The sequence below is a fragment of the Corvus brachyrhynchos genome, unplaced genomic scaffold (genome assembly GCF_000691975.1).
Source record: "Corvus brachyrhynchos isolate BGI_N302 unplaced genomic scaffold, ASM69197v1 scaffold904, whole genome shotgun sequence".
Taxonomy (NCBI): domain Eukaryota; kingdom Metazoa; phylum Chordata; class Aves; order Passeriformes; family Corvidae; genus Corvus; species Corvus brachyrhynchos.
In genome coordinates, this window is record NW_008237536.1 from 161,745 (window position 1) to 176,042 (window position 14,298).

At 45.3% G+C, this 14,298-nt stretch overlaps 1 protein-coding gene across 1 annotated transcript in view; it reads left to right on the forward strand.

Moving 5' to 3' along the window:
• The window catches only part of LOC103613786 (protoheme IX farnesyltransferase, mitochondrial), a 103,667-nt gene extending 90,388 nt beyond the window's left edge, over positions 1-13,279 (forward strand). Inside the window, exon 7 of the mRNA XM_017731578.1 lies at positions 10,985-13,279. Within this exon, the coding sequence (XP_017587067.1) occupies positions 10,985-11,427 (443 nt within the window). The 3' untranslated portion in view covers positions 11,428-13,279. The remainder of the gene's footprint in view (positions 1-10,984) is intronic.
• Positions 13,280-14,298: the final 1,019 nt, after the last annotated feature.

The following is a 14,298-nucleotide window of genomic DNA, read 5'->3' on the forward strand; positions in this document are numbered from 1 at the left end:
GCCACATTGTTGTACATGTTTCTGGTGGTAGGGAAAACAATATTTTGTAGCCCTTTCATTACTGTTTGTGGGGGGAGCCAAGTGTTAAACTGTTGTGTTTAACAGTTTGGACAGTCATGTCCACTCTATTCAGGAGTTCCATGACATGGATGCTATGAGATATCTTGTGCTTTGGGAGAGTTGGAGATGGTTCCTTAGACAGCTGAAGATGGTTCCTCGTTTCCAATTCTGAAGCTAATAACGAAGTATCTCAGAGTGGAGCAGCCTAGTTTTAATTTGTCCTCATTTTGTTTATGACTTTCTTATCTCAAAGATGAATACCTTGGCAGTTTCTTGCACAAGAACCAAATACTGTGTAGTTGCAGATAGAAATCTGGGACCTTTGTATTTCCAGTGATGCAAACACTTGCTGTAATTTATAGAACAATCATAGAATCATAGAATGACTTGGGTTCATAAGGAACCTTAAGGACCATCTTGTCCCACCCCCTGCCTTGGGCAGGGACACCTTCGACTAGACCAGGTGGCTGCAAGCCTCATCCAGCCTGGCCTTGGACACTTCCAGGGATCCAGGGGCAGCCGCAGGTGTTCTGGGCACCCTGTGCCAGGGCCTCACTGCCCTCTGAGCAGTTTCCTACACTACACCTTTGCAGATCTTGTGGTACTTCCCAGGAATGCTTGCTTCCATTTCTGCCCCGATAGGTAACTTCTGTGCTCCTAAGCCTGATTGAACATCCTGCCCCCCAACCCTGGATTTTGTGCCAGCGTAATTTAGGGAACACCTCCCATTTCAAAAGTGAAAGATAAGGTTATCTCTGGGAAGATGTGGAATTCTTTGTTGTGGGTTTGGGGAGGGGGTTGTGTTTTTTTAATGGCAGCTGTTTGAAACTTATGAAAGATGGAGGATGTTAACATTTCCTTGCTGGGGGAGTGAGTGCAGGTGAGACCGTCAGAAGTGTATGATAAATGTCATTTATCACATGGCTATCACTGCCACGTATCTGGGGTATTTATGCAGAACTTAACTGCCAGCCTGTGATTTGCAGTAACATGTTTGCTTCCTTGAAAGCAGATTTCATTGCTCCTTTGTGGGACTACTTGTTTCTGAAGAGATTTGTTTATCTAGTAAATCAAGACACCTTCAAATTGTTTTACAAAGGAAGGACTAGCAGGAAAATAATGGCATTCACTTAAAACCTTAAGTGATAGCAGAGAGACAGGAAGAGAGGTCAAACTCCTCTGTGCCAGATCTTCCTCCTGTATGGGATCCACACGCAGGAGAGCTCCTGGCTCTGCCACGATGCTGCTGAGCTTGTGCACAGGGATCCTTAGGAAGAAACAGAGCTGTTTATTTTGGTGTGTAAGAGGCACAGTGTATATATGCTTTAAATTACCCTCACACTGCTGTTCTCTCTCCCCAGACTAATATCCATTTAAACTTGTTATTTCTAGTTAACAGGAAAACTGAGTCTGGAGTAAATGTCTTCAAATGCCACAGCCTCTTTTTTTTGCCTTACACATTTTCATAGAATCCTAGAATGGTTAGGGACCTTATAGATTATCTTGTTCCAACCCCCTGCCGTGGGCAGGGGCACCTTCCATTAGACCAGGTTGCTCCAAGCCCCATCCAACCTGGCCTTGGACACTTTCAGGGATGGGGCAGCCACAGCTTCTCTGGGCAACCTGTGCCAGGGCCTCCCCACCCCCCCAGGGAAGAATTTGTTCCTAATACCAAATCTAAATTTCCCCTCTTACAGTTTGAACCCATTCCCTCTTGTCCTGTCGCTACAGTTCCTGATACAGAGTCATTCTCAGACGTCTTTGTAGCCCCTTCAGGTCCCGGAAGGTGCTGTGAGGTCTCCACACAACCTTCTCTTCTCCAGGGTGAACAGCCCCAATTCTCTCAGCCTGTCCCCATTGGGAAGATGCTTCAGTCTCTTTATCAACTTTGAGGACTCCTTTGGACTTGCTCCAACAGTCCCATTTCCTTCTTATGTTGGGGGCCCAAGAACTTTTGTACTTCTTCCACTGACCATGCTCTGCTCAGGTGCTGAAGGCTGGATCCTGCCGGCAAGCAGGATCAGTGTCGCGGGGCAGAGCAACTTGGTGCCACGGAGTTCATACAAACCACCCAGTGAGATGGAAGTGACAAGCAGGGCTCCTCAACCTAATGTGCTTATCAGCTAAAGGGATTTATTCTGAATAGGTGGTGGTGGCAGAGCAGATAAGGGCCCTGACAGTGCAGCAGACATTGCAGAGCCGTGGTGGCCCAGGAGCCATAGGTATTACTGCACCAAAGAATGTTTATCTCAAGAGACTGTTTACTTTATCTCAGATGCTCCACTCCTGGTCTCATTTCCCTGAAAGACATCTTGTACTGATTTTCATTCATTTTCAGAAATTTAAATAATTCCTGGGGCTATGGAATTTATAGACTCGGTATCAATTGTAATCATGTGGAGGCTGATTTTTAAATTGCCTTTACTTTGTAATTCAAATTGTGTTGTATGGTAGACATTAATTATGTCAGCCAGCATCTATTTACAAAAGGGGATTTAAAAACGGGCAGTTCTTATCAGCTAGTGACATTTGGCAGATGGATGGTTTCAGTAACAAAAAAAAGGAGAATAGGATAGAGGGGGGGCCTGTGCCCAACCTGTCATGGCTGGAGTCTCTCATACCTTCCCTGGTGTAGCACTTGTCTGCCAGTAGGAGGGAGAGCAAAACAACAACTTAATTGTATGCAAAATAAGCTTGGAGGTCTTTGTGTCTCTTCCAGTTAAGCACTTGGAGCTTTCAAAGCCCCTTGATGTGGGAGCAGGTCTGGGAGCCAGCCGCCAGAGCAGGGCAACTCCAGCGTCCTGCTGCCGGAGCAGAGGACGCTCCTGCTATAAACTCCCACTGGTAAACTCAGCTTTTCAGGGTTTCACTTCCCAGATGAAAGGGCAGAATTTGTGGTCTGTTCCAGAGGAAACGGAGATATTCATGTCACTGACATATGAGACTTGAAGCTGGGGGCCCAGGAGTATGCTTTGTGGGGGTAAAAACTGTAAAAAATGAGGTAGAGGGACAATACTAGTGAGCAGCTGGTCTGAATTTAGGACAAAAGCCAGTGGGCTATTTTTTTCTTCCTTTCCATCTTCATAAGAGACAAAAGAAATGGCAGTTCGACTGCTGGGGCACCTGGGGTTCACAGGCAGCGTGCCCTTTGCCTGGTTTTCTACCCTGTGTGTGGCTGATGGGGCAGCCCCATGCCCCTGGGTGTGAATCACAACACCCACAGAGAAATCAGGACGGGGGGTCTGCAGGAGGGGCTCCCACCCTTGGGCTAGTGGGAGCCCTGCCAGAGCCTGGACGAGGTGGCTGACGAGGAGCCCCTGCATGGCTCTGCAGGTTTGCAATCCTCTGCTGAGTCTGGTCCTTTGGTAAATACTTCCTAAACATATTTGCAGAAGAGTGTATTTTCATCTTACTCAACAGGCTCTTCTTTTATGGCATCTGTTGCTGGGGTTAGCTAAGGTGAGTTATGTATGGCGTTGTTGTTTTCTCAGCCTTGCCTGTGTAATGAAAGGTGTTTCCCTGTGAGGCTTTTGGCTGCAATAATCTGTTGTGTGTCACACAAGAAGTGCGCATGCCTGTGTGTATCCATACACCCACAGCTTTTCTCCATGTGGCGAGCGTACCTGAGGACATCTGGCTTCCTTCTGTTAAAGGCAGAACCAGGAACACTCTCTCGAGGTGAAAAACTCCACAGCCAACTTCATTTCCTATTCCTGGTGGACACTGAGGATCCTTTTGTTTTGCAGACAAGCCAAACACATGGCCAACATCCCCTTCCCTTTCAGTGCTGTTGCAGAGGAGTCTATTGCAGCCCTTAGACGCTCCTGTTCCACAGGCCTTCTGTGCCACCCTTCAAAAGAAGCAGCTATTGAAACCCCTGACCATGAAGCTTTTGAGTTTTCCAGTGTTTTCCTCCTCGCCCTTGGTTTCCATGACGGTGTAACCTTGGAGGGGCACAGTGCGGGCTGGCCTGTGCATCTCACGCTGACAGCCGGGACCATTGTCCCAGCCCAGGGACCTTGTGCAGAGCTTTAGAAGTGATACTTTCCCTTTTTCCCCTCAAGGCTGCTTTGCTGCTCCTGCGGCATGCAGCAGAAGCAGTAGCATCTGCTTTTGTTTGCCAGTGGAAGCAGAAGTGCTGGTTGTTGTCTTGCTGTGGTGCTGATGCGGGCAAAGTAGAGGGGAATTGCATCAGTTTGGTTTAGGTTAGTGTCTAGGTAATTCCCAAATGTCTTTGTGTTTGAGAAGGCTTCATAATTGCAAATTAGGATGTAAATTTTGACAAGCTAATCCTGTTCTTAATCCTAAAGACAGTGGGAAGAATTAAGTAGCTGGTAACATTTCTCCTCAGGAGGGATGGTATCAGGACAGTATCTTGAACAATTGTAACCGGAGGTCAGTTGATTTAACAATCAGTTTCCATCACTGAAACAAACTGAAGCACAGGCAGTAATGATTGTACCTTCCAGCTCTCCTTCACAAACAGAAAATGCAACCAAGAGCTGAACAAACCAGTCCTTATGGATCAGGACACCACTGTGAATCTTTGTACCAATACCCCCAAATAATCCTTAAAGATTACATTGAACCTGAACTAGGCTTTGACAAAATTTTAAAATCTTTCTTTCTTTACCCCCATAATTGCTCACAGAAATCTCCAGGGAAGACTACTGTGTTAAACTTGTGAATGAACACAAAATAAAAGACAGAAAATAAAAGTTTTGGACAGGTATCCTCTGCATTTTTTGCGAGTATGTAAATCCTGTAAAACTCATACAGGACTGTGGTGAAAAGTTTGGGACTGGTTATGTTAAAATTTCTTGTGGAAAAGGCAGCCTGAGACAGCACGATTGTTCACAAGCAGGTGGATACAGCTGGACCAAGTCAAATCTCTGATCTCTAATCTACCTTGTCTGGATTAAAGAGGAGTAATTTGTTCAACATCTTTTAAGGGAAGAGAGCCAGTTGTGTGCTATCAAGTAAAACGGTGTGTGGCTGTTTCCTGACTACGATCCATTAAGAGGCTGAGCTTACACTGCCAAAGCCTTCCCCTCCTTACAGCAGCCAAACTCGTACCCGTTTCCTAGAGACAAAAGGCCAGTGCTTTTCTCTCATAAGTCAGAGCTACCAACGTCTGGAAATAATTTTAAAATTCTTTCATATTATTCAAGGCAGAAGACTTACTAAAATTGTGCTTTAAGCAAAACAACATTCTTAGGTTGCCAAGGCAGTAAACACCAGCTTTGGGAAATGCAGTTAAGATTTCAGCATCTGTTTTGGAGCTGATATTTAACTATTCCATGTTTATTTTAATGGCTGGTTGGCCACTTCCCAGTTATACATGCAGCACAAGCAAAGACAGAAGGAACGAGTCTGTTCTTGAACTGATGCTACAGGTTAGCTCCCATTCCTTATTGTTTTTGTTTTATTGATTAGGTGAATAGGTGTTTGTCCTGCCCGGAACCTGAACATGATCTGAGAGGTTTGCAGAACTCTGTGCAGTGGGAAAGCACTGTGTGTTCTTTACAGAACAATGAGAAGGGCAAGAGGGGAGCACACATTGTTCCTCTGCAGTGTGTTTTCAGGAACACGGTGTTGATACAGCAGTCCCTGTAGAAAAGCTGGGACATGTTTGTCCTGACTTGTGTGGACAGGCCCATGTTCACCTGCCTGCCCAGGCTAGTCGGACTCTAGCTGACCCTGCTCCTGAGGCAGGAGCTTCCACCAACACACACTGTGCTCCAGCCTGTGCCCTCCTGTAGCTCAAGTCCTTTTCTTCCCTGGAGAAATTTGTCTTCAGAAATTTTTTTGAGAGTTTCAATTGGACCATCCCAAACTGTTGTGTCTCACTTAAGGCAGACAGCTGAAATAATTATCTGTGGGTGAAACCATCACAGTGGCTCCATGTGCCAACTGAACAGGTATAAAGCTCTTTGATGATGAAAGGTATTGCCAGCATGAAAGAGGCATATTTCAGATCATTACTTAAGAGAGTGGCATCCTCAGCATGAGACAGTCAGGCAGAATTCAAACATTATTTCTGCCCTTTAGTGGTTAAGAAGGTAGGTTTGCAGTCCTCAGGTTGCTTGGTTTGCTCAGAAAGAGTTATGCTGGCACTGATAACTCAGCAGCTGCATGTACTTACTCTTTCTTGAATAGATGTTGTATGGACTTGAACACTATCCTTTGTGGGACGTGAGAAGTTTGAGGAATTGACATCTGCATCTGGAGCTTTTCATTGCTGTGGCACTGATGTTAGTGTGAGCCCAGGGTGGGCAGGACAAGGAGCTGTTGCTGCCTGAATGCTCTGCTCTCCTCTCCTCTCCAGATGTTAACCAGTGGTCAGAGCTCATGGTCTGCAAGGACTTACACCCTAAAAACCATTTTCCAGCCTCCTGCTCTTGGGGGCTCTTCCTACCCAAGGATTTCGTCTGGCTCTTGCACTGACATTGCTCTCTCACCTGAGATTTAGACCATTCAGCAAATGAGATCTTCATAAATTGCTCTAGAAGGAACAAACCATGAAATTTTAATCAAGATTTCTAAAAAGCCACATGGCCTTCTTGACACTTTAAAGAGCAGAACTTCAGAGGGGTGTGCTTCTTGCTCTTGTAATTCTGAAAATTAGACTGTCAGCTGCTGTAGTTTGCAAACACAAAGTCACTAGCTGCTTTTGGAAGTCTCATCTCACAATTATTTCCAAGTCTTACCCAAATTTATTGAACTGTCAGACATCCAAGCAGTTGCTGAATGACTGTGGAATTTAGTGTCCTATTTGTTTTAGGAAAAATGCAATTTATAAAGCTTCAGTATTTCACTAGATAAAAATATATTTACAGAAAAAAGGAACCATTTTCTACCTTCTTCAATGCCAGTTGACATTTTTGCTTTATCTTAGATATTAAAATAAAATAAAAATCTCAGCTTGTTCTTGTTTATTAAAAAGGAGGTCTATTTCTATTTAAATAAATCACGAAGAAGAATTTAAGAAAAGAAATAATAGCTTAACCTTAAAATTCGTGAGGAATGATAAAACCTGTTATCTTGAGCTCCGTGGGTGCTTTAGGACCTACCTGGTTCTCTGCAGTCCTGTAACTTTTGAGATTATTTAAGACAGTGAAAAGAGATGAAAGAATAGGAACTCAGGAAGAAAATATTTTATTCCTATTTTGCATACAGGAGTGAAAGAGTTCTGGAGACCTGGGCCCTGTTTTCCTTAGTTGACTTCATTTTCTCCAAAATCAAACAGGACTGATCTGACAAGTTACTGGGATTTCTAAGTGTCTGCTGGATCTGTCCCAGGCTCTCACACTTGGAGAGAAGAATTGGTCATAAACGGGCTCAATTGCAGCAATTAAAAATTTGGCCAAAAAGGCCTAGGAGTTTGGGATACCCATGAGCCAGCCAGGTACTTGTGGTCCTGCAATTTATGAACTATTGCAAAAAGCAGAGAGATGTGAGTTCCTGTCAATCTGCCTGTTCTCAGATTTCCACAAGCTGTGGAGGAGCCAAGAGACCCCAAGGTGCTGGATGTCCCTCGGTGTCCCTGGGTGTCCCTTGGGTGCTGGCTGTCTCACGCTGCCCAAGCAATGACTCTGTTCCGACAACCAGCTTTGCTTTTGTGAACCCTGCACCAGGTCCACATGTTCCAGTTGGGAACAACCTCGTCTGATGTTCACTTAATTATAAACTCTGTAGAGAAAAGGGAGATTTGCAGTGATTTAGCTGAGTTCCCAAACTGTTGGGAACGGCACAGAGGCCATAGAGTAGACTCAGCTCTGTTTGGAAACAGATTTGTCTCCAGAGTTCATCTCGCTGTAATATTGCTTAAAAACACTGCTGACTTAATTATGACATAGTTAACATTCATCTAGTAATTAATGAGTATTACAATGTCTCCTCTGGGCTTGACAGGATTCCTACTGTGAGCTCATTTGATGCTGAACTGTACTATACTATGTGCCGTGCTTTGCAAGTCATCAGTCTTATGTGACACTTAAAATTCTCTGACAACCCGACAATCTCCGCCTGGGCCAAGGAAATTACAGGATGTCCCAGCACATGGGAACCTAACAAAAAGATTGGGTCAGTTAAAGTCCTCATAATGGGCTATTAAATAGTTTCACTGTTCAGCTTCTCTGTAAAATTTCAATTATCTCAATGGTTGTAATGTAATCAAAGTAATTAAATTCCAAAGGCTTGCATGTAAAAACCAGAGCTTTGTAAATGGGAATCCAGCCTCAAGTATTTTAGTTGGTCTGTTTGTGTTTAAAAGTTTCTCCAGATGACTTTTTTTTAATGGTGTCATAGTAAGGGAACTGTTAAGGGGCTTTGTGTGTTTGAGGTTTAGGGTGTGTTTTGAGCTTGGCTGCACACAACATTTGAACAACTGAATAAGCAAAACCTGTGTTAGAGCCGAAACACAGGGATGCGGACACAGGTCTGGAGCTGTGGGAAGCAGGGACAGGCTCTGCTCCACGTCTTAGGCCCTGGCTTCATCTGCTTAGGTGTCCTCAGCTGATGGATAATTGTAGCTTACCTTTACCTGAATTCTGACAATGACAAGCTAGTGTCTCTAAAGCGCTTCAGATGTGATACTTGAAAAATACTGCTCTCTTAGGTGCAGCACATTTAGGATCTTGCCTCCGTTAATGTGTTTTACAAGAATAGGAAAAAGCTAAAGAGTGACTTACGACAAGAACATTTCCCCATTGTTTCTCCTGGTGTGGGGAGAACTGCTCCTTCAGTATGTTTAATTCTGGTTTATTTCAGCAGAGCTGCTCCCTCAGGTTTCAGCAGAACTGAAACAAATACTGTTCTGTTAGGACCAAAAGGACTTTTCTGGCCATGATATTCTGAAATGATTGGTAATTTTGGGGTACATCATTTTCAACTGTCTTAAAAGGTTCCAATTGAGAAAAGGTGCTAATACCCGCATCCAAAAGATCAACTTTAGAAGGACTGAATAGCTGGATTTGAAGCATTTTGGGCCATAGACCAGGAAATTGAGTGACCTAATTTGTGGCCTTCCAGTACCAGGAGGAGCCTAAAAGAAACATGGAGAGAGACTATTTACAAGGGTCTGGAGTCACAAGGGGGAATGGCTTCACACTGACAGAGAGCAGGTTTAGATTAGATGTGAGGAAGAAATCCTTCCCTGTGAGGGTGGTGAGGCCCTGGCACAGGGTGCCCAGAGCAGCTGTGGCTGCCCCATCCCTGGAAGTGTCCAAGGCCAGGTTGGACAGAGCTTGAAGCAACGCGGTCTAATAGAAGGTGCCCCTGCTCATGGCAGGGAATGAAATGAGATGATCTACATTCTGTGATTCCATGAAATCACCTGGAATCCATGGCAGACAATGTTGTTCTGAAAGCTGCACACCTAAGGTAAGTGTGTCTATCTCTGTACTTCAGGTAATCAAGTTCGAGAGGTGGACACTCACCTCAAGGAGTATTTGTTACTCATCCAAAAAAGCAATGAGATGGGTCTTTTACACCACTACTGGATTTATAAGCCACTGGAAACCTGCGTGAAGTCTAATGGAGAGTTCCTTCACTGGTGATAAGATACAGGAAAAAAGGCAATTTGGCAAACTGAGATTATTATTAGTTGCATGACAGCACCAGTGGGAGTTGTGCTGTTAGAGACAACAACTAGGCATGCACAGCTTCAAGGAATAGATGAAGAGGAGATCTGAACCATGAAGCTGTTCAGAGGACACAGTGATTTGGGCTTTTTCAGAGTTGCTGGGGAAGAATTGAGTGTTTGGGGAAGAATTTAAATACCTTAACCTGTTTGCAGATGAGTGTTGCTGTTTCTCTCAGGTCATTAAGAAAATGCTGGATGCGTGGCTCCAGTTGGAGAAGAAGTTTCCATAGAGAATGAGCTCATGGAGGCAGGGAGATACAAAGAAAGCGTTAATGTGAGAGCAGAGGGTTTGGGAACTGGGGAAACAAAAGGAAAACCCAGGAATGCTCATAACATTGCAACAGCCTTGGGGGATTTTTTTGTGTCTTCAGATAAAATTAGTTTAGGGAGTTTGGTCTGAGGGCCTCCTGGAGGTTCACTGAAATTAGCACATGAGCTGCTTCTGCTTCAGTAAACGCTGTAATGTGTCCCAGGAAGAGCTGTAGAAATGTGGTGCTTCCCTAGCTCCTTTTTGAGTGTAAAAGGAGTTAATTGGTGTGAATAGAGTTACTTGATCAAACTGATTAGAAGTTTCTTTGGTTTGAAGGAGTAAGTTCTCCATCTCCTGTTAGTACATTAACAGCTTCTGCTGGTTCTGTCCCCTGCCCAGGTCCATTATGGAGCTTGTCCCATACTGGGAGCAGTTCCCTCCCTCTCTCATGCAATGGGCAGACAGAGGGCTTGGCCTTGCTTCAGCCTACCAGGGTGTGGTGTTTCCCCAGGTCTCAGGAGCAGCAGCTTGTCCTCCTTTTCCTCTGTCACTGAGCCAGGCTCCCTGTGTCTGGTTGATGTGACACTGCTCTGCCCACTGGCTTTTTTTCTTCTCTGGACACACCAAATCAGGAACCTGAGAGTAGAATCTAGAGGCTCCCAGGAAAACAGTCTCTTGTCCAATTTTGCTTCATTTCCACCAATCTTCCCTCAGATAGAGACAGTTGGTGCAGGAACCAATTAGCAGTAGCTCATTAGAAGGAAGCGACTTGCCGAAACGCTTTTCAAATTAAGTGCTCCAAAACCAGGCAAACCACCGTGCTCCAACCCCATGTGAATGCTATGAAAACCAGAGGTTCCTTATCTTACAGGGCTGCCCTATCCCTGTACAGAGCAGTGTCACCAGTGTGCGGTGTCACTGGTGTCACAGGTGGGTAGCACTGCCCTCCTGCAAACAGGGCGTGACAGCTGAGGTCTGTGTGTGCCACTTCCTGCAGGGACCCTCTAACACTCTCTCTCCCCCTGCAGGTGCATTACTGTTAGGAGGGATCCTCTATTCCTGGCAGTTCCCTCACTTCAATGCCCTGAGCTGGGGTCTGCGGGAAGATTACTCCCGAGGAGGATACTGTATGATGTCTGTCACTCACCCGGGGCTGTGCAGGCGGGTGGCTCTGCGTCACTGCTTGGCCTTAATTGGACTCTCAACGGTGGCTCCTGTCCTCGACATCACCACGTGGACTTTCCCCATCGTTTCGCTCCCTATCAACCTCTACATCTCCTACCTCGGCTTTCGGTTCTACAGGGACGCCGACCGCAGCAGCTCCAGGAAGCTCTTCTTCTGCAGTCTGTGGCACTTGCCAATGCTGCTGCTTGTCATGTTCACCTGCAAGAAATCGCTCCTGGAGAAGGAAGACAAAGGTGACCTACAGGGGAGAAGTCGTGAGAGGGCTATGGAAATTAGATTGCCTTAAATGTCAATACCTGTCATCCTTGTGACACATCAGGTAGTATATTTTAGTAATTGCAAGGGGGGATCCTTTGGGAATCTGTTTTAAGAGGAATCATTTGTGCTTAGCGACCACTTCATGTGATAATTTTCTTTTGACAGGGAATAGTCAGGAGACCTTAAAACATTCAGGGCCTTAGGCCCCTTAACTCATCACAGATTATGATTTAGCCTATGCCAGGAGCACATCATTTTGGGATGGCCTTCCAAAGTCCCCATGAGTCACAGCCTCTTTTCTCACGAGTAGTTGAGGTAGTTAAATTAGGAAGTCGCATGCGCACACGTGCTGCTGTCAGCACTGGCAGCCTTGGTGAAGCCATGAGGAAGTGACCAATGAATGATTTCTCACCCTTCTCCCCAAGCACGCCTTCCTTTAATTTAAACTTTGGGCACATGAAAGGGTGAACTCTTCTTCTCTCAATCTGTGCTGTACCTGTACTGGTATTACACCAAAGCCTTCCGTTTTAGGGGCTTTTTTCAATCAGCTGCTCTTCCCAAGGTTCCCATTCACCTCAGTAGATTTTTAGCTCTCATACACCTGGCACAGTGCTAAAGGAGCGAAGAAAACTCTCTTTCAGCACAACACACACAAGCATTTAAACAGCTCTCCTGTAGTGTATCCCTTGGACACACTGAGCCATTCTACTGTATTTCTGTCACAGGGAACTTCTGACTCCCAAGTGATTTTACGTCATTAGTGTTTGAGCCCTGTGTGTCAGATCTTCAGCTGGTAAAAATCACCATTATTGTTTATGGCAGAGAGGCTGTGAATTGTGGAGGAGGTGAGAAGCATATGCCAGAGTCAGGTGGTTGTAAGGCTTTTCCATGTTAATGTGTCTTGTGCCAGCCCATTCAGTCTCAGCATCCTTAGACAAGCTCTGGACTGGCATCAAAAGCTTGAGCTATGTTTAATGTCACAGTGTGAGTGGTGGCTCAGAAAGGCTTCACCTTGGGGGTGATTAATAGGTAAGGAAACACATTTTACAGAAAAAGAGCTGGGGATTTTAATCTAACATAATGTTCACTTGCTGATGCAGCCAGTGTCTCTCCAAAGCAATTATTGTGGATGGTCTCCTGAGGAAAGTGCATTATCCCTGTTAACTGATATGCTGAAGAACATTTCTGGTCACAGTCTAACATGCTTGTGATCCTGCTGCTCAGCTGTGGCTCGCCCTCATCCTGCCTGGAGCTGGCTGTGACCTGCTGGGGTGCTCCCAAACACAGCAGCATCGGGGGCAGAGACAGCGATAGTTTATTGTGGTAGTGCCTGTTATGACTTGATGTGTTTTCATGCCAAGAAAACATATCAAGTCAAAATTTCTTTCCCATGTGGAGAGGGACTGGGCAGCAGGATGAGCACTGATCCAAAGATACAGCAATACCTGAAAAGGAAGACACTGTCTTGAGCTTGATCTCAAATAAAGCCCTTCAGGAAACGTCACAAATCTGCCACCAGAGGTGTATCACACTGACATAAAACCTTTCCTGGCTGCTCTCATGATCCAAGCCTGGCTCCTGGTCTCAGTTATGCTGGTGTAAATCAGGAGTGACACGGTTTAACCTCTGTTTTCTGGCAGAGGTGCTCGCAGGAGCAGGGCCACCTGTTTCCATGGCTCTTAAATGATTGGCTGCAAGATTTGGTGACATGAGTGATTGCAGGTGACAAGATGGAGCTCCCTCACTGACAGACTCCACTGTGCTCAAGTTACTGTGGGCGACACTTTGTGGAACTGTATAGAAACTGTGCAACTCCTGAATTTGTTTTAAAAATGCATCCAGTCTTCTCTGCAATAAAGTGCATACTGTCCAAAAAGAGATGAGTGCTCCAAATCTGTTTTAAACTATTCACTTCTTGTTGAAACTCTGGTCGGGTTCAGTTAATTGCAAAAGTATTTGATAGTTTTGGGGCACTTCTCACAGCAACAATGTTTTTGACCACTGCAAGAGCAAGGACAGCTTGTGAAATGCTGATTTATTGTGCAAGCAGCACACTGAAAATAAATTGCGTGTGAGTGGAAAGGGCTTGTGCGAAACCAAAGAATTTGGTCAACCTTTAGGTGGGAGACGAACCTGAAAAGAGCAGATGGCTCATAAAAAACCACAGATTTTCCTCCCAGAGGGAGAAAGTGGTGCTGACGCAGGAGGGTTGTGGGTTTCTCCTAAGTCATTATGGAGCCAGGCTTCAGATGGCCTGCAATTCCTGGGTGCTGCTGAGGAATTCCATTCTGATTAAAGGTCTCAAGGACATGCCTGTGGTTGTGTCCTGAAGAGAGTCAGCTTCATTTCTTGGGCCAAAATGTGTAGCATTCACGGGGTTTAGGGCTGGATGGGAGCTTTGTAATCATCACTGAATGTCTGCAAAATGCAGGTCACTGGGTTGCACCATTATTTCCACACCCAGTGGGTCTGCCCTTGAGGGAAAGCATGGCTTTAGAATCAGTGGATCTGGGATTTAAATGTAAGATTATACCTTATTTAAATTTCTTATTTAAAAAGAAATGCTTTCTTTACCTAGAAAGTGTTCTCTGCTCTGCTGCACGTTGGCCATGTGTCAGGTGTGGATGAAACCATCTGCTGCCATTTTACTGCCTTTAGGAGATTTTGCTGTTGCATGTGCTTTGAAAATAGACATCTTCCCAAACTGAAGACTTGGTGGCAGACGGATATTGGAGTAGGTGCTCTCAGGTCTGTTTTTCAATATTGCTGGTGCCACTATGGAAAATTAAAAATCCTGAACTGTCTGCCGTCACCCAAGGATGTTTGTGGTCCCTGTGACCCTCCAGGGGGTACTAATGCCAGCCATCCCCCCCCTCCAGCACTGCTGTTACTGCTGCAG